The sequence below is a fragment of the Rhinatrema bivittatum genome, chromosome 4, assembly GCF_901001135.1.
Source record: "Rhinatrema bivittatum chromosome 4, aRhiBiv1.1, whole genome shotgun sequence".
Lineage (NCBI taxonomy): Eukaryota > Metazoa > Chordata > Amphibia > Gymnophiona > Rhinatrematidae > Rhinatrema > Rhinatrema bivittatum.
In genome coordinates, this window is record NC_042618.1 from 316,610,750 (window position 1) to 316,630,636 (window position 19,887).

Sequence of the window (19,887 nt, forward strand, 5' to 3'; positions counted from 1 at the left end):
TACTAGAACCAGACAGGAGCTGAAGCAGGACTGGCTACTGGAACCAGACAGGAGCTGAAGATGTGTACTGGAACCAGGCTGGTGCTGAAGCTGAAGACGGATACTGGAACCTGGCTGGAGCTAAAGCCGAAAATGAGTACTGGAACCGGGCTGGTGCTGAAGCTGAAGATAGCCGGAGTCAGGCAGGAGCCATGCTGGGAGCAGTGGCGTAGCCAGAAATGAATTTTTGGCTGGGCCCAAGGTTAACATGGGTGGGCACTAAAAGTCTGAGCCATGGAATTCATATTCTTATTGATAAATACTTTCACACACACACACCTGACAATAGATTTCTAAATAATCTGCTACAGCTGTTATACTTTTAATATTTTAAACTCAATTACTTCAAGCAGCTACCAATGCTAAACCTAATATATAGTTATGAAAGCATTTCAATTATACTTAAAGAGATCTCAAGTGGCAGTATCCCATAACTTAAAAAGAACCATATACTAGTCTACTATAAAGACAGATATCTCATCATACATCACAGTATTCTGTGAGATGTTTTAAAACCCTCTGGAATGTTGTACCAAAATATTTCTACTTGAAAAAAGCTCAGAAAGGCAATGTACTTTTAGGATGGAACTAGGTTCAAACTAATTACAAATTCAATGATGAAGGAACCCTCTTTCCTATTTTCTTAAACTTATCAAACGCAGTAATTCATGACCATCATAATAGGCATCATTGTGTGGTAAAGTATACCTTTGTCACTCTGCCTTATGCTTAATCATAGGTCAGTCCATATTTTTAAGTGTTTTTGTTGCTTAATTCACCCCAGTGATATACTCCAAATTTCTAGCAATAATCTTGTTACATCAATTCAAGGATACTTTTGTTGAAAATTATGAACCAAACTTATCTGGATAATACGATGTTATTACTTCTTCTTAACCACCATCGACTTTGAGCTTGATGCCACACCAAGATACGCCATGCTGTGGAATATATTACGCCCTTGAAGAAGGACTCGATGCTAGTCCAAAACATTGTGAAATGTCGGGCATAGAACAGCAATATAGTGAATTCTCATATTGCTGACAGTTTGAGGGCATCAAGCTCAAAGTCGATGGTGGTTAAGAAGAAGTAATAACATTGTATTATCCAGATAAGTTTGGTTCATAATTTTCAACAAAAGTAACCTTGAATTGATGTAACACAAGATTATTGCTAGAAATTTGGAGTATATCACTGGGGTGAATTAAGCAACAAAAACACTTAAAAATATGGACTGACCTATGATTAAGCATAAGGCAGAGTGACAAAGGTATACTTTACCACACAATGATGCCTATTATGATGGTCATGAATTACTGCGTTTGATAAGTTTAAGAAAATAGGAAAGAGGGTTCCTTCATCATTGAATTTGTACCAAAATATTTACCATAATTGAGCAAATGCCTTATTAATCTGTATCAATAAAACAGATAAATATCTTTGAAGATTTCTTTTCCTTTCCTATGACTCAACTATTTAGTTTTAGTCTTCCTCTGATGCTGACATTTGCTGAATCGAATCCAGGGGCTCCTGACATTCATCCCCATTTCTTTACAAAGGAAGAACAGAAAAAAAGACTGTTCTGGATAAAGAGATGTCTTGAAGGTGGTCACACCCTTTGGCTGACAGCTGGGATGTATCCTTAGCAGTGTGGAGAGGATAACTGGGTAGACAGGAGAAAAAGGCTATCCAGCCCTGTCATTTACTAAGCTATCATCATGTAAACATACACTCTGCATCCACAAATAAGATTGATACAATTGCCTACATGCTAGTAAAATACCTCACCTCAGGCACACACACAGAACCGACCTTCACCAAAGTACAGAAAGACTACACATTATAAATATGGAGATAGAAACTGGAATGGAAAACCAAAAAAAGCCACTCTGCATGCAGTGCAAACCTGGAGAAATGGAAAGAGAAATATAGCACCTAACAGTCCCAGGATCTGCAATAATGCACACAAACTAAGCCGCAGAAAGTTACACCTGCATTATGGAACATATAACAACCCTATCTATGAAAAGGCAACACTACAAATATTAAATCAGGTCCTAAACACTAATACACCTCCTATTAGGAAAACAGAACAAGCCAAGCTGCTATAGAGCCCCACACAGAAATAACTGTAAAACTATATTAATAAATGTTTCAAAACAGCTGATGAACAGAATAACATCCAACAAAACTCATAAAAATTATTAAACATTGTCCAAATATCAATAAAATATTTCAAAACAGCAGACACATCACATAATACTCAATAATTAAAATGGCATTCAATCAAGAAAAATAAACTTAAAATGCCACTTTTACTTACCATCTCCAGCAACTCTCCTACTCCTTTCCCTTGAAAGCACATACCAGGAGCAGCAGCTCTGTCTCTCACACACACACCCCAGTCACCTCCCTGCCCAGTCTCTGTCTCACACACACCCCAGTCACCTCCCTGCCCAGTCTCTGTCTCACACACACCCCAGTCACACCCCACACACACCCCAGTCACCCTCCCTGCCCAGTCTCTGTCTCACACATACCCCAGTCACCTTCCCTGCCCAGTCTCTGTCTCACACACACCCCAGTCACCCTCCCTGCCCAGTCTCTGTCTCACACACACCCCAGTCACCCTCCCTGCCCAGTCTCTGTCTCACACACACCCCAGTCACCCTCCCTGCCCAGTCTCTGTCTCACACACACCCCAGTCACCTCCCTGCCCAGTCTCTGTCTCACACACACCCCAGTCACCTCCCTGCCCAGGCTCTGTCTCACACACACCCCAGTCACCCTCCCTGCCCAGTCTCTGTCTCTCACACACCCCAGTCACCCTCCCTGCCCAGTCTCTGTCTCACACACACCCCAGTCACCCTCCCTGCCCAGTCTCTGTCTCACACACACCCCAGTCACCCTCCCTGCCCAGTCTCTGTCTCACACACACCCCAGTCACCCTCCCTGCCCAGTCTCTGTCTCACACACACCCCAGTCACCTCCCTGCCCAGTCTCTGTCTCTCACACACCCCAGTCACCTCCCTGCCCAGGCTCTGTCTCACACACACCCCAGTCACCCTCCCTGCCCAGTCTCTGTCTCTCACACACCCCAGTCACCCTCCCTGCCCAGGCTCTGTCTCACACACACCCCAGTCACCCTCCCTGCCCAGGCTCTGTCTCTCACACACACCCCAGTCACCCTCCCTGCCCAGTCTCTGTCTCACACACACCCCAGTCACCTCCCTGCCCAGTCTCTGTCTCACACACACCCCAGTCACCTCCCTGCCCAGTCTCTGTCTCACACACACCCCAGTCACCCTCCCTGCCCAGTCTCTGTCTCTCACACACCCCAGTCACCCTCCCTGCCCAGTCTCTGTCTCACACACACCCCAGTCACCCTCCCTGCCCAGTCTCTGTCTCACACACACCCCAGTCACCCTCCCTGCCCAGTCTCTGTCTCACACACACCCCAGTCACCTCCCTGCCCAGTCTCTGTCTCACACACACCCCAGTCACCTCCCTGCCCAGGCTCTATCTCACACACACCCCAGTCACCCTCCCTGCCCAGTCTCTGTCTCTCACACACCCCAGTCACCCTCCCTGCCCAGGCTCTGTCTCACACACACCCCAGTCACCCTCCCTGCCCAGTCTCTGTCTCACACACACCCCAGTCACCTCCCTGCCCAGGTTCTGACTCACACACACCCCAGTCACCCTCCCTGCCCAGTCTCTGTCTCTCACACACCCCAGTCACCTCCCTGCCCAGGCTCTGTCTCACACACACCCCAGTCACCTCCCTGCCCAGTCTCTGTCTCACACACACCCCAGTCACCTCCCTGCCCTGCATTTCCAGCCCATGGCTTGAACACTGCCACTCCTCCCACCCTGATGACCCCCTTCTTCCTGCCCCACCAGCCAATCAGAGGCTTCCTCCTTCCACTGGCAGGAAGAAGGCTTCCGATTGGCCCGCGGGGGCAGGTCGAAGGGAGGAGGTTTCCCATTGGCCCACGGGGGCAGGAAGAAGATAGGAGGTTTCCCATTGGCCCGCGGGGGCAGGAAGAAGGTAAAGGGAAGTATTACTGGGGCTGTGGGACACCGGGAGCCGCAACACACCAGCTGATTTTATTTTTTTTTCTCCCTTGGGTGCCTGCTGATGCTGCCTGCTTTTATTGGCTGCAGTGTCTTGCAAAGAAATTTGGGTGGGCCTGAATGGAAAGTGGGTGGGCCACTGCCCACCCAGGCCCACCCGTAGCTACGCCACTGGCTGGGAGGCCAAGGAAGACAAGCAGGAATCGGACAGGAGACGAAGCAAGCACAGGGCCTGGTGAGACGCGTCGGGGCCCGGTGCAACGTGTGAGCGCTAGGGAACCCTGTTGCAAGGCCCTGACTGAGAGCAGGCGCCGGGGTTACATACCCCCCCCGGAGTCTGACGTCAGCGGAAGGAGCGGAGCGTCTCATGGCAGGAACAGGGCTATATCTGAGCCCTTCTTGTGCATGCGCGTGCGCGCGCCTAAGGCCTAGGCGTCCCCCGGAGAGCCTCCGATGGTGTTGCCCCTGCGAGGTCGCCGACGAACAGACCGGCCTGCGCACCGGCGGGTGCGGGAGGAAGGAAGTAAGGTCCCGGTCGTGACCGGGACCACAAAAAACCATACTAATAAAAAGAATACATATTTAAAAACAACTGGTGAACAGAACATCCAGTAATTAAAACCTCATAAAAATGTTTATAAAATTTCCCAAAATACCAATATATTTCAACACAGCAGACATAGCAAATAACATCCTGTTATAGTTGTGGACCCTTGGGCCAGAGAGAGTGGTGGTGTGACCACTGAGGGATTGCCCCCAATGGATCTCGTCTCTGGTAAGTGGAGCTGATGAGGACAACCCGGCTGGACCTTTACCTATACCAGCCCTCTTTCCCCGCAGGTTGAGCCCTTGGGTGCTGGGGCCGGCAGGACTTAGGTGCGGGTGCCTCGAGGAGGAAGATGAAGCTGAGAATGAAGACAGAGTCAGAGGTCTGGGTCTGTGCTGGCAGCGAAGGAGCGGAACGGAATCCAAGCAGAAGGTCCGGGGCAGGCAGCACACAGGCAAGAATGAAGTACCAGGACAAGGGTCGAGACGGGCAGCAGACAAGCAGAGACGAAAAGACAAGCCAAGGTCAAACCAGAAGTTCAAGCCGAGGATGAGGTCACAGGAACTGAGGATCAAGGAAAAGACCGAAGACTGGAATGAAGGCATAGACAGGAAAGCAGGAACTGGATCACCGAGACAGGTCTCAAGAACACAAGGACTGGAGTAGAAGCAGGAATGGAACCAGGATCAAGGCAGGAACAGGAACGAAGACATCTGGAATAGCAAATAGCACTCCAAGGAGATGACCTGTTGCAAAGGCAAAGGACTGCAGGATGCTGTGGGGTTTAAATACCCCTCCCTTGTGATGTCATCTTCTGGGGCCGGGCTAGGTTTTCCTGCTGTGGCCCCTTTAAAGGGCAGGGCCCCACGCATGCGCCTAGGGAGAGCCCCTGCCGGACGGAGGAGGACAGTGTTCGCGGCCATGCGGTAGGCCGCGGTTGGCCTGCCACGGAGCGGGTTGCGCCACGCCGGGCTGCAGCAGAGACTGGTGGAGGAGCAGGTAGGGGGGACCGGCCGAGGCCTGCTGCAGCCGGGATCCGCAACACATCCAATAATTAAATTAAAGATTTTAAAAATCTCCTGCTCTCCATACCTGGGATGTTTTGATTTCCAGTCACTCTAAAATTGTTGTGGATTGGGGGAGGGGGATCTGTACAAGCGTTATCCTCTCTCACTCTCACACACACACATTGGCTCTCTCCCACTAACTCATACTGGCTCTCATCTACCCACATACACACCAGTTCTCACCCACCCAGCTCTCTCTGTCTCACACACACACACACACACACACACACACATACATACACACACACATGGAGTCTTCCATCCACCCTCACGCATTCAGGGTGTAGGTCCCACATACACACAGGTGCTCACCCAGCTGTGCGCTCCCCCCCACCCCTACACACACCCAGGCTCTTAACTCACACATACACACATCCTCTCACCCACATATAGACAGGAGCTCACCCAACCAAGGAATCATCCACAAAACACAGAGGCAGGCAGTCACACCCACACACACAGCCTCTCAAACCTACATAGTCACACATAACCAGGCTCTCACCCCCACACCCAGGTACTAATCGACACACACACACACACACACACACGCTGTCACCACCCCACCACCCATGTTGTACCCTAGCCACACACATACACACACACACGCATGGGGTCCGCTGGCCATGCTAGGTTCTTCTTCTTCTTCTTTCAGGCAACCAGCGGGATGAAGTCCACTGGTGGCCACCACATCCTCCTCCTCTCTTCAGCTGCCAAAAGGATGGAGTCCACTGGCAGTCATCACTTCCCTCTTCTCTCTTTGGCTGCCAACAGGGCAGGCTCCATGGTGGCTTGCCAAGTTGTGAGGTGGGTGATGGCAGGAGTTGCATTTATCTAAACATTATCTCCTGCTGCTGTGAGGCTGGTCTCACAGTAAGAGCTGCGAGATTGGCCCCGTGGAGGCAGGCGATAATGTTTGGATAAATGCGACTCCTGCTGTCCGGTTGGTATAGAGAGGTGTGATGCCACTGATCGGATCGGGCAGGGGTTTGGTTTATCCCTGTTCTGATGTATAAAATTGAGTTGACACTTTGCTGAGAAACCTTTTGGGTTGGTGATTCACTGAATCCTTTCAAGGCCCTGGCTGCAAGCCACTGCTTCTATATCTACATCATCGACACCAAGGGGGATTCAGGTACAGTGAGGTCAATATTCAAAACACATTCAGTGCTTTAGTCAGATAAGCAGGACTTATGTGGCTAAGTAGAGACAGCTTTGCTGTGCTGCTGAATATACATTGTAACTTAGTCGGTTAAGTTATTTCGGCTAAGTTACTTAAATGGTCAGCTTTGAATGTTGCCCTCATTGTGCCTTGCTAGGTCCAGCATCTCTGTTCATCATACAGGAAAAGTAACAGTAGTGTCTTTTGGGTTGCAGTTAGATCTAGCCTGCACTTTGCTTTGTGTTACAGAGGGAGCTTCTTCAGACCACAGCAGACTATGATAAGAAGCTAAAGTCTGCAGAGAATGCCATCGTGAAGCTGCAAGCGAACATGGCTTCCATACAAGTAAGAAATCAGCCAAGATCCAGTTTTTTTTTTTACTTTAGCACCTGAAGTGCAAAATTATTGCAGTGACTGAAAAAAGCTTTTTTTCATAAGCTCCACTTAACTAAAGATCAACATAATCAATCAGACTCACCCCTTCTGATGTTACCACCAGGACTTTTTTGACTTTAATATGTCAACTATAGAAGAACACACACATGCAATAAAACTCACCTTAAATTAGTTTTAGCATGCGATTCTGTAAAATTGTAATGTGCATGTTAGTATGGAACTTAATGTACTATCACATGTGAAGAAAGGCAAAACATATTACACAAATCAACAAATATATTAGTGGTATTGAAAAATCTTACAAAAAGTTCCTTTCTAGTATCATTATCCCATCTTAACCTTGAAGCTTCATCAGGCAGTTGGAACCCAGCTCAAGGCATACTTTCTCTCCCCATCATATTACATTTTTGGCCTTAGTGAGCAAGATAAATAGAATGTAAGGAGACTAGACCATGCTATTTACCATGCACATGTTAAAGTCATATTTGCATATAATGCTCCTTCATTTACATATGGGTAAGCACTAATTTAGCGCATACACATTAATGTATTGAGGGACCATCTTAATATGCACTTTTATCCCATATTGCATTGTACACTATTTTTACAGTTCACAAAAGACCCTTGCCATGCATGCTAAATGATAAGGTTTAGTTCATAGATCCCAGCGTAAGAACTGTACCCAGTTTCAGATCTAAAATATTGTTATGGTTAGATGGCCCTCACTACCTTCTGAACATTAGCTTGTAGGCTACTTGATAATTGTTATAGCACATTTCCCATAAGATAAACAAATAAAGGGCAAATTTTCATAGCTATTTCCATGGATAAAGCAAAGTTGCTTACCTGTAACAGGTTTGCTGTATACAGCAAGACAATTCAGGTACACAAGTGAGCAATGTCATCAGACCATGCCATTGCTGAATGTGCTCTATCAGAGCTCAGAAAGAAGTCTTTCTGAGCACGTTCGGGTGTTCCCATGTAGCTGATTCCTTCAACTCTATTTGGAGAAAGGTGGGGTTATGTGACTAAATTGTTCTGCTTTCAATAGCAACTTGCTTTCTTTGCGAGCAAGCAGGACTGAATTCAGCATACAAGCGGGGATTCCCAAGCTGAGGGTTGCAAAGTAGTAAATAGATCCTTTAGTTTAGCTGTGAAGAAATTGCAGCACATAGAAGAAAGGATGGAGGGAGAGCTGAAGTATTTTGTTTAAAAAAAAAACCCTCCCACGTACTGTCTGGCCAAAGCAGCTGTCTCTGTGGGATTCATTTTCAAGATAATAATGTCTAATAATACCAGTATGGATAGAAGACCAAGTGCCTGCTTTGCAGACATCTTGAATAGAAGCAAAGTGAAGATGTGCTAATGAAATGGAAACAGCTTGGCCGTGATGCGCTTTTCCTTTGCTATGAAGTTGTTGGCCAGCATTCACTAGCAGTAGGAGACACAATCAGATAACCAGGTAGAAAGTGTTGCTTTATAGCACAGGTTGCAAACTCCGATCCTCGAGGGCCACAAACAGGCCAGGTTTTTAGGATATCCACAATGAATATACATGATATAGATTTGCATGCTCTGCCTCCAATGTATGCAAAACTATCTCATGCATATTCATTGTGGTTATCCTGAAAACTTGGCCTGTTTGTGGCCCTTGAGGACTGGAGTTCGCCACCCCTGCTTTATAGGTTTGAAAGAAACAACTGAGGATATTTTCTGAAAAGCTTAGATCTTTTTAAGAATAGAGCTCTTATCTAATCCAAAGTATGGAGGGCTGGTTCTTCCTTGTTAGAATGAGGTTTTGGGGAAAATAAATGTTGGTAGGACTATGCATTGGTTTAAGTGAAACTGAGAAACCTTAGGCAAAAAAACTTTGAATGAGTTCTTTACTTCCCTATTCTAAAAACTTTGAGTATAAGAAGATTGGACCACCAAAGCCTGGAGCTCAATTACTCTGTGTACTGTGCTATAAGAAACAGTACCTCCCAAGAAAGCAATCTGAGATTCAAATTTCAAAAGGAGGCTTCCTTAATTGAGAGGGAACAATATTTAGCTCCCATTATGTAGGAGGGATTTTTTTTATCAGAGATTGAAAATTGATGAGGGCTTTCAGGAATTTTGCTACCATCATATAATGAGGTGCTGGAAGATCTTGTAGGTGTTGATGGTATGCTACAACAGCACTTAAATACACTCTGATAGAAATGGTCTTTAACCCCAAATTGGAGAGGCTGAGGACATACTGAAGCAAAGTTGATGAACAAATGAATGGAACCTTCCTGTTTAATGCACAGCTGATGGCAAATCTTTTCTGCATATAGTTGTAAGAAAACTTAGTGGATAGTCTTCTTGCTGCAAGAATAACTTCTTTGATTTCCAAAGATAGAAGCATGGCCTGTACTATTCTGCTTTCAACATTCATGCTGTGAGTGTCAAAGAGTGAAGACTGGGATGAAGATACATTCTATCGTATTGAGAGAGGTGGTTAGGAAATATATTCTAGAGATGTGCATTTGTTTTTGTCGAATTGGAAAATGTCAATGAAATTGTCCAATTCGGCATGTTTCGGGGAGCCCGGAAAACGATCAGGATGTTCCCATTTTTTCGCGAAAAATAGTTTTTCAGGTTAGTGCGCACTAATGGGAATTAGTGTGTGCTAACTCCCATTAGTGCGCGCTAAATCCTGTTAGCACGCACTTCCAAAAACTAACAAAAAGTAACAAAATCTAACGGTATTTGTTAGTGCGCACTAATGGAGTTAGCGCCCACTAATGGGAGTTAGCGCACACTAACTCCCGTTAGTGCGCACTAACCCAAAAAAAGATTTTTTGCGGGAAAGAAAACCCCGAACTGCAAAAAAACGACACACAAAAAATGATTCACATCTCTAATATATTTTGTTGTATTGGTTGAACAATGTTTAGGCGTTGGAGGAAACACATACATCAGGCCTTGATTCCATGGAATGAAAAATGTGTCTAATTCTATGCAGTTGTGTGCTGGTCATTTGGAGCAGTAGAAAGGGAGCTTATGGTTGAACAAAGCTGTAGAGGTGTCTACTTGCATGTAAGAAATGCTATGATCTTTTACTGATTAATTGCCCTTAGGATACACTTAAGAAAATTTCTAGCAATTGGCAGACCATTCCTAAAGATTCCTTCTTTGAGGCTGGTCAGCCATCCCCTATAAATGTGGGTGGTACATGTATAGAGGTCGTGGTTGTAGTTTAATTTTTGGAGAGGAAAGAAGAGCGTGATAGTGCACCTTTTTAGGATTCACAGCCTTTTTAGTTGATTGGGGCCTTGCTTTCACCAGTGCCCTCATGTACCTGTGAGATACTGTCCTTTGGAGGGAGAAGACGTTTTCAAGGAGCTTTGTCCATTTTGGACAAGCTTATGTTCAGTAGTGAAGTTCCTGTTCAGTAGTTCCTGTTCAGTAGTGAAGTTTCCTTACATAGAGGGGGGCAGAATTTGTAACTGTTTATTCCTACCTACCTGTAAAAGGGAGAGGCTACAGTGTCCTCTGCTAGAAGAGAAAGTTTCCCTCTATTTATTGAACATTTTTCCAGTTGTTTGGGAGGACAAATTTTGCCATCAAGTCCTGCCCAGAGGGACTTTGTTTTGACTTTGGCTTTTTTTTTTTAGGTTTCTGTCATCAGAAACCCACCATTTGAAATTTACCGTCAGGGGAGTGATATAGGAGATCCTTGCCCTACTGGGACCTACTTCCTATCATCCAGGTGTGGAATTCCCAACATCACCACCAAATGGCTCAGTTTTATCAGCTTTAGAACTGGCACCCTTGGACAATTCTTTTTATATGAAGATTTTATTGAGATTTCTTTTTGTGAATTGAACTTTTCAAGCATCTTGGTTACAGTAAACATTATTTTGAACACCACATTTGAGTGTCTCACCTGGTTCTTCTGGAACAACAAAGCCCCAAGCAAGGACTTTAAAATTGTGAGTATCTTTGTGAGAGACTGTTTCCTGGTCCCACCCCTGTGAGCCTAGGGCCCTGGAGGTTTATCCTCCTCCATGGCAGTAGAAGAACCCTGGCATCTTGATAGCCTATTGAGACTGTGTCTGAAAGAAATAGAAAAGAGAGGAGAACTGTGAGTAAGATTAGCCTCAGGGTTTGTTATGAGCCCTTGATTCCAGGAGGTCCCAAAAGAAAGGGTTACATGCAGAATTTCCTACAGATGAAAGAGAAACTGAGTCATGATGGGATGGAATGACCATTAGTGAAATTGAAGATGGCAACTCAATGTGTCCACAAAGACATCTATTCTAAATGGACCAGAAATTCTGCTCTGTAACATTGCTGATTGAAACACTTTTTTCCCCTGTAGAATTTAGCCATTTTGCATCTTTTTCAGGTGGTGTATTGAAATGAATCTTGGATCTTTTTGCTCTTTTTAGAACAGACTTCAGCACAATGGTCTCATGAGGAAATTGAACGTTCTTGTGACCTAGACAGAGTTGTAGTCTATACTGAAGGTCAAGCTTCCTGGAAACCAGAAGCATTGAGAGAGGAGTTTGCCACAATTTAGTCTGAACATCTTGTAGGACTATATGAGCAGAAATAGGTTACTTTAGTGTTTGTAAGCATTTTTAGAATATCTAAAATCTACCTATGGATCTTGCTCTTCTGTTGACTTAAACACAATTGCTTCTGACATTTTATGCTGAAAAGTAGGGTAAGTCATGTCTTCCTGTGGAAAGGTTCTTCTAGCTGGTTTGGGTCTAAAGGTAGTCCATTGAGTCATCTAGAGATTGATAAGAGCAGAAGTTGTAAGAAAAATGGTAATCATTCTCTGAATCAGAGAGCTTTATAGGTCTCTAGAAGGTTTTCTATCTGTAGAAGAGATAGAATTACAAGACTTTTTCTGTTCTGACTATAAAACCTTCAGGAATGAGGATTGTGAAGATAGTTGTGTAGTTAACTTTTCTAAGATTGGTTGCATGAGCTGAGGAGGTGGAGTGGATAGAAAATTTCTTCTTATAATTGTGGACCTTCTTGGACCACATTTTTATCATTTATTTATTTATTTAGAATCTTTTCTATACCATCACAACGGTTTACATATAGGCACATAAATTCAGTAGGTGAATGTTTACAATGGTACATTCTAACAAGTGCCAAAGGGTTCGGTTACATCATGTCTAATTAAAAACTTGTTTGAAGGGTGAGTTAGATTTGACCATATATATATGTAAGTTACTTCTTTACAGGTATCATGAACGGATTATGTTCTGAAGTAGGTAGTAGAAGTACTCCTGAAGAAGTGTCCGATACCGGCAGCAAGATAGGTGGCTTATATATTTCAGACAGCTATTTGGACTTGGGATCTTCAGGTCAAGTTAAAGGAATTTTGGTGCTGAAGGGGTTTCTTTGGCCCCGGTGAAGATTAAGTCATTGGCATTGGTATTGATGAAACCAAGGTAGAACTTAATGGTGCTGGGGTAGAAGATGTTAATATCCCCAATAGTTTTACGCCAGAGGTGGATGAAGCTGGCATTGCTCATGCCATAGGCTTTTTAGCACAATGTTTCCTTTTGGATTTCCTCAGTGCCAGCAGAGAGAGTTTTTTTTGACTCCTTTTCGAACTAGTGTCCATAGCCAGAGTGTTTCTGCTTCAATGATGAGATCACACTGACCCATTTTCTTAGGTGCTAGTCCCTCATGGAGAGGACAGCTGGAACTTCAATTTGAGATCTCTGTAAAGAGTCTGTGGGGACATTTGTCCATATGCTGCACAGTTTCCAACTTTATGGGTAAGTCCCAAATAGTGTAGGCAGAGCTCATGAAAGTCGAGGCGTGACATTTTTGTAGTTGCCTTTGGCACAAAGCTTGAATGGCATTTTTCACAACATGACAAAAGATGAGAAGCACAAAAGAAAGGATACCTAATCTAATTAATTAATTAATTAATTAATTATTTTTTAGGAGACTTGAATGAAATATTACTGGGAATGATTCCAAAACATTTTTTAAAATTTTGAAACAAAACAAAATAGAGAAAATGTTTTCTCTCTCTCTCTCTGCACTTTGTCACATTCTTTCATTTTAATGGAAGACTTGCACAACGGCAGCTGTGCAGAAACATCTGTGCATGCTTAGAAAGACTTCTTAGTCTTTCTGAGCTGTAAGAGAGCGCATTTTGCATTGGTGCTGTCTGATGATGTTACCCACTTGTATGGCTGAATTCAGTCCTATTGTCTACAGGAAAAAAACAGCATTTTACCCATGGAAATGGGCTCTTATTTATTTTACTACTATTTTCTATACCAGCTTTCACGACCAAGATTCGCATCAAACCGGTTTACATTTAACAGGGCGTGCATTGTACAGAGAACTCAAGCAACAATAACTGGTGCAGGAATTATAGCTACAATAAACAGGGAAATACAACTGGGAGCATAGGAGTAAGAAGAACAGAGATAGATTGAGAACAGAATTATTTACAATGAATATTTAAAAGAAGCAAAATTAATTCCAATGTGGACTGACTGATTTAATAATGGCCATCTTCAAATTGGCCATCCTGTATGTGGGTAAGGGTGCAGAGTCCCGTGATATGCATGCTTGTACCTGCACTGTAATGGAAGCATTCCCGGCATGGGGTTAGGTTGGGGGAGGAAACAGCATTTCATGGTATTGCATTTTCATAATATCTGGAGGAAAAACAGATGCAAATCTCTGCAGGAAGATTTCCCTTGGGCAATTTTCAAAGTAAAAGTATGTATGTACTTTTCCTTTGAAAAGTAGTCCAAAGACCATGGTTAAAAAGTATCCTTGGACTTGGCAGCTACACGGGTGGTATGAAAATTGCCTCCTTACTGTACGATATTAAATGAAAAATCCCAAGATTATGCAATAGGACTCTTAGACTTCATTAGCAGTAAAACCTGAAAGTAAAATAATCTGATAATAAAATCTTAAGTGCATCCCCCGCTGGATTGTCAAAAGAGAGACGCTCATAACTATTCTAAATGTGTATGTGCCTCTGAGAATTGGTCACACTTTAAATTATGATGAAAGAGCTGCTGTGAGACAAATGCAGCATTTTATTACAGAGAGCTCTATGAATTTTAGGGATCTTATCATAAGGTAAATCCTAAATCTATATAATTACCATTCAGGCTGAGCTCTTACCCTACCTTCTTTTTTTTTTTTTTTCTCTTTCTGGCAGATTGAACTGCTCCCGTTTTTCTTAATTACAATAGAGATGTTCATAATTCTCACCTCCATAGGAAAAGCAGGACTCCCAACTCCTGTCTGCGCCATAGGATAAGAATTTAAAACTTGAAGCCATCTGATAACACCACTAGACAGTAATCAGAACCCTTCATGTGCAGTATGTTAAATGTGACACCATTTCCCGTGGATTCCTTTCATATACATATAAACTGATCCTGTCATTCTATGTTATACCTTCCTCCAAGTATACTAGATAACCCACATGTCCAAATGAATAATGTATGTTTATGAAAGGCCTGTTTTCTGCCAGAACTCTGTTGCTGAAGCCAAAGGTTCAATAAATGCACAGTTCGATGTTCTGCTGGAAACTGTGAAGAAAGCCCAAGCCCATGTGCTGGACTTCTTGGAGGAAAAAGAGCGTGCTGCCTTGAACCAATCCAACGGAATCAGAACTCACCTGGAGCAGAAGGGCATCGAGCTGAAGAAAAGCAAACGCAAGTTGGAAGATCTGGCCAAGCACAGGAATGAAGTTTGTTTCCTGCAGGTACGTCACAGAGCAGAAACTATTTATTTTTAAGGAGCTGTGAAAGTGAGAACCAAGTAAACAGGATGTTGCTGTGCTGTTCGTCATGAGAAACCTGTGTGTACATTATTAAGGGGCCTGTGAAAAACAGGCAAGCACTAGCTGAAAAGTTGAGGAGGGGGTTTGTAGAACATGTGGCTATATCCATCCTGCTATCCTGCTGTTTATTTCTAAACTGAAACCATATTTCTACAAAAGCAATTTGGAGTAATAAAACAGAGATGGAAGGGTGGCTTCACTGAAATTAAACAGATATTAACTGAATTGTTGGTGAATATCAAAGAACAAGTTGAACAAGTTTAAAATCATTTTTGGGATATCGCCCACAGCTGCAGAGACTATTATACCCTCTGGTTAAATAGACTCTTATTGTTTACAGAGTGCTGGGTGGCTACCTGTCTCTAGGCTATAAGGAACAAGTGAACCAGATCTAGAATTTTAACTCCAGTTGTCAATGTTTTACATTAAAACCACTCTGAGAATTCTTTGAAATAAGGGTTGTGGCTGTGAACAGTCTCTCACCTGTAACCTGGAACAGGGTGATGATCTGAACTGAATAAACCTGGGGTCAGAGTGTAAATGGAAGGATGTACAAGATCCTGCATGTCTGTTTATTGCAGGAATACTACGAGTTTAAGAAAAATGCGGGGGATGACACACTGCCCAGTGTCTACATTGGACTGAAGGATAAGATGTCAGTTATCCGTGATGTTGTTTTAGAGTCAACTAAAAGCTTGGTAGAGATTTTACAGACCTCATACAAGGACAAGCTGCAGGACTTTGCAAAGGAAGGTGAGTTCCTCCTGCCATACCAGATGGATGTTTCCAGGAGTATATTTGACTTGGTTCAGTTAAGCTCACAGAACGTGTTTAAGTACTTGGACTTTGAGAGTCTTACTCTTCGCATAAAAGATTTTGGATGAGCAGAGAAGACTCTAGGCATCTCAAACTTTTGCAATGCTAAGCCTCCCCTTTCTTGAAGACATTCCCTTCCCCCTATTCCTGCCTCACCCATACCTCCACAATCAACAAAGATTTCCAGTTTCTAGTCTTTGCCTCTTTCAAATTATTTTTGGTGTCCCAATGGACGAACTCACTGCAACTGCCCCAGTCCCAACAATGACAAAGTTTTTGGCACTTTTCTACTGACTCCCTTTGGCTGTTCCTTCTCTTCTTATAATGCAGATTTTCTTAAAAAACACATTTTGGTTGAGAACTTGCATTTCCCTTGAAAAAAAAATGAATTAACCGCTTTATGTGGTTATAGAAAACTTTCACAAAACAATTTTTTGTAGCTGAACTAAAACGTAGTTGTTGCTGGGCTATGTGTCTACGTCTCTTATCTCTGTCTAAGGCCTGGATTCTCTATGGTCGCAGACCTTAGAGAATCCGACGGTAATGGAGGGCGGTCCTGCGATAGCCGGCAGCGATTGCTGCCGGCTTTTGCAACAAATAAGTACACCATAAAAGGTGTAGTTATTTGGCGCGAAACTGGCAGCGATAAGGAATCTTACCTTTCGCCGCCAGCAATGTGTCCGCAACGTCGGCCCCAGAGCCGCCTCTTCTGGGGCCGACCCCGCCCTGAGCTAGCTATCGCATTCTATAGCATTAGAGAATGACCCCCTGCTATTAAGTTCACTTAGAGAATAGCCACTGCCATTAGCAATGGTTACATGGAATAGACTTAGTTTTTGGGTACTTGCCAGGTTCTTATGGCCTGGATTGGCCACTGTTGGAAACAGGATGCTGGGCTTGATGGACCCTTGGTCTGACCCAGTATGGCATTTTCTTATGTTCTTATGTTATGTTCTAATATCACATTCAGGGGTTTCCTAGATTTAGTGATCCAGCTACCTTTTTCTTAAAGTAACAATATCTTTTTTCCTTTTAGTTTTCTATCTCCATCCCAATTCAACCATTGCACCACCATCTCCCTCTGGAAGTCAGCTAATATGGAGCTAAGTCTAGATACTAAGATGTCCATATTCAAAGGGATTTGTCCAGCTAAGCTGTGACTTAGCTGGATAAACTCCAGAGGTTTAAATATCCTGCTGGTCTGAACTCCCCCAAGTTATCTAGCTAAATGATTAGCCACATACAATTGATCTGGATAACTTTGGGCATTCCTGGGCAGGCCCAGCTTATTCAGATAAGTTACCTAGCTAACCCGCTCCTTAACCGTGTAGCTGGATAATTTGAACCTTAACCAGCTATATTCAGAATATAAAAGTTTAAAAAAAAAACCTTCTGGGCTAACAGACCAAATCCCCACCTCCCAAAACAAGTACAAAGCATATCTGGGGCATAGCTCTTCATCCTCCCAACCTTTCCAAAAGAATTAAAATGATGCGAGCCATAGCAGCCCAGGGAGCTTCTCCCATCCTATGGAAAATGGCATAGGAGCTCTGGTCCTCCTCCTAACCCCCACTCTATCCTTCCCACCATGTCAGAGCTATGCTAGACGCCGCTGAGATGGGTACAAATGCATGCTCCCAGCAACCTTGTGGGTATTGGGGATTCTGGGTGGAGTGGGAGGATTGGGTAGGGGCTACAGGGGGAAGGTTGGAAAGGGTGAGGATGAAGGTGTGTGAAACGTCTTGGGCCTCTGTAGCCCACAACAATTTAATTCTTATGGGAAGAGGTTTTTCAAGGGGATTAGACACTATGCCCCAATATGCTGTTTTCTTAATTTAGGGTGGGGGTAGGGAGTGGGGGATCTGGTTGGCTGGCCCAGAAGTTTTATGTTTTTTTAAGTTTTCTGACTATATTCTCATCATAGGCTGCCTCAGTGTGCGCGTATGTAGTTTGGCAATAGATGTATGCACATATATCCATTGTGAGCACATACTCTCCATTCATGAGATATGCGTGTACCGCCGAAATGAATCAAACAAATCGACCAATGAATGGACATCCCTGTAGGGTTCAAGTTATCTGACTTAATGTATACAGATATCTTTAAATCTAACCAGTTAAATTCAGAATATCACTGATTAGATTTAAAGTTATCCAGATAACTTTACCCAGAGAAGTTTAGCTGAGTATGTTCAGTGGGAGACTTGTCCTGCTGAATATTCGGCTGAAGTTATCTGGTAAAATTATCCAGATAATTTTGCTGCTTGCCGGCCTACTGAATATGAACCTCTAACTGTTGGCATTCAGTGAGGACTGGCACTCGTTTCCCCCAGGGACTGTGAATACTGCTTCTGCAACATCCAAGTCCGGTGGACTCAGAGGGCAAAAATCTGGCCTGGGAGCTGAATCCAGGTCTTCTGCATGGTGGAACATGGCACATAACACTGAGCCTCCAGGCTGGCCCAAAGCAACCTCACCATTACTCTTAAAGTAGCAACAGTCTTACATTCACCACATGGTAAAAATGTGCAGTGAATATGAGGACAGTCTAAACATGATTGAAGGGAAAGACCTGCTGAGCAGACTTACCAGATGTCGGGAAAGTAAATAAATAAATAAAAGGAGATTTAAAAAAGCCAGTGGAGAAAAAAATGAAGTTTTTGGAGGTTATGAGGCTTTTTTGTTTTTTAATCAGACCAATAAAACAGATGTTGTGATATTGTCATGCTCCCTCTCCTAGCTCCTCCTCCAATTACTGTCAGCACCAATGGAATTCTATTTGAAAGGTGGAAAGAACAGGCAATGGTATAACAACTCCAGGTCACTAGAGCCACAAATAAGTGTTTGAGATATGCAAATGTATTCACTGTAGAATGTCTGAAAATGAGACCTGTGTGTGGCACTTGTGGACTAGCATTGCCCATTCCTAGCCTAAGGAGCATAATGAGATTGAGAAGCAGAAGGAAAAGGAGCTCTACTACTAACAATAAAACCTCTTGGGCCTTCATTGATACCAGCCAAACCAAACATATGGTTTTTCTTTCTCCTTTTTTACATGTAAGATGTGCTAAACAGTGAACCAGAAGATGTAAATATATTCTCTCTCTCTTTCTGCATTATCACCAATGATATATTTCCATTTATAGAGGACTATGGAATCAAAACGATGGTGTCTGCCATTGTTCCAGCCAAGTACCGCATATCAGCTCCTGAGCCCAAGACCAGGAATGATTTCCTAAAATGTGAGTGACCTCATTGTCCAGAATCAAAAAGTCATAGCTGTATTTGCTACTTTTGATGAAATGCTGCTGCTGCTGCTGCTTATAAGTTTTATTTTTTTCAGTGGGACTTTTCTCTTTATTTCCCTTGTTGTATACTATAGAATAAGTGGAGCTGGTTCTGTCCCTGATTATATCTCTCTTCCGCTCCCCCTCCCCCATACCCACCATGGAGTACCTGAGTTATAGCTGGGTATAAGGGGATTATTTTGTGAATTACCTATGCAAAAAAAACCGGTAGTGTTTGCCAATCCATAGCAACTGATTATAGAATTATTTATGGAATTATTTATTTAGAAAAATATATAGTAGCATTTAGCATTAATATTAACTAAGTTTTGCTGTTTATTTCTTAGAAATTTGCCACTTGTTGCTTTTATGCACAAAAAGGTTTGGCATTAAACCCCATGGGAAAAGCTTTAGTGAAAAAGTAATAGCAGGAACTTAGTTTTCACATAGCCTCATACCTACCCCATTTGCTAAACCTTTTGGAATCTGATAGAAGTCTGGTACATCATGGTTTTGTACCACAATTGGCCTGATGTTGGCTGGGAGGTCAGATTCTGAGAGTGTGGAGAGAGAGAACAGGGGGAAGGAGGATCCTTCATAACTCTTACCCTTTCTTCCTCCCCCTGAGGATGTTTTCCCCACCTTTTGGGTTATGAAAGTAGAAAGCATAAGGTTCC

The 19,887-nt window shown here is 43.5% G+C and overlaps 1 protein-coding gene across 1 annotated transcript in view; it reads left to right on the forward strand.

Annotated features, from left to right (window-relative positions):
• TRIM16 (tripartite motif containing 16) overlaps positions 1-19,887 on the forward strand; it is a 46,010-nt gene that overhangs the window by 4,316 nt on the left and 21,807 nt on the right. Inside the window, exons 2-5 of the mRNA XM_029600289.1 lie at positions 7,139-7,234; positions 14,796-15,029; positions 15,689-15,860; positions 19,070-19,165. Of these exons, the coding sequence (XP_029456149.1) occupies positions 7,139-7,234; positions 14,796-15,029; positions 15,689-15,860; positions 19,070-19,165 (598 nt within the window). The remainder of the gene's footprint in view (positions 1-7,138; positions 7,235-14,795; positions 15,030-15,688; positions 15,861-19,069; positions 19,166-19,887) is intronic.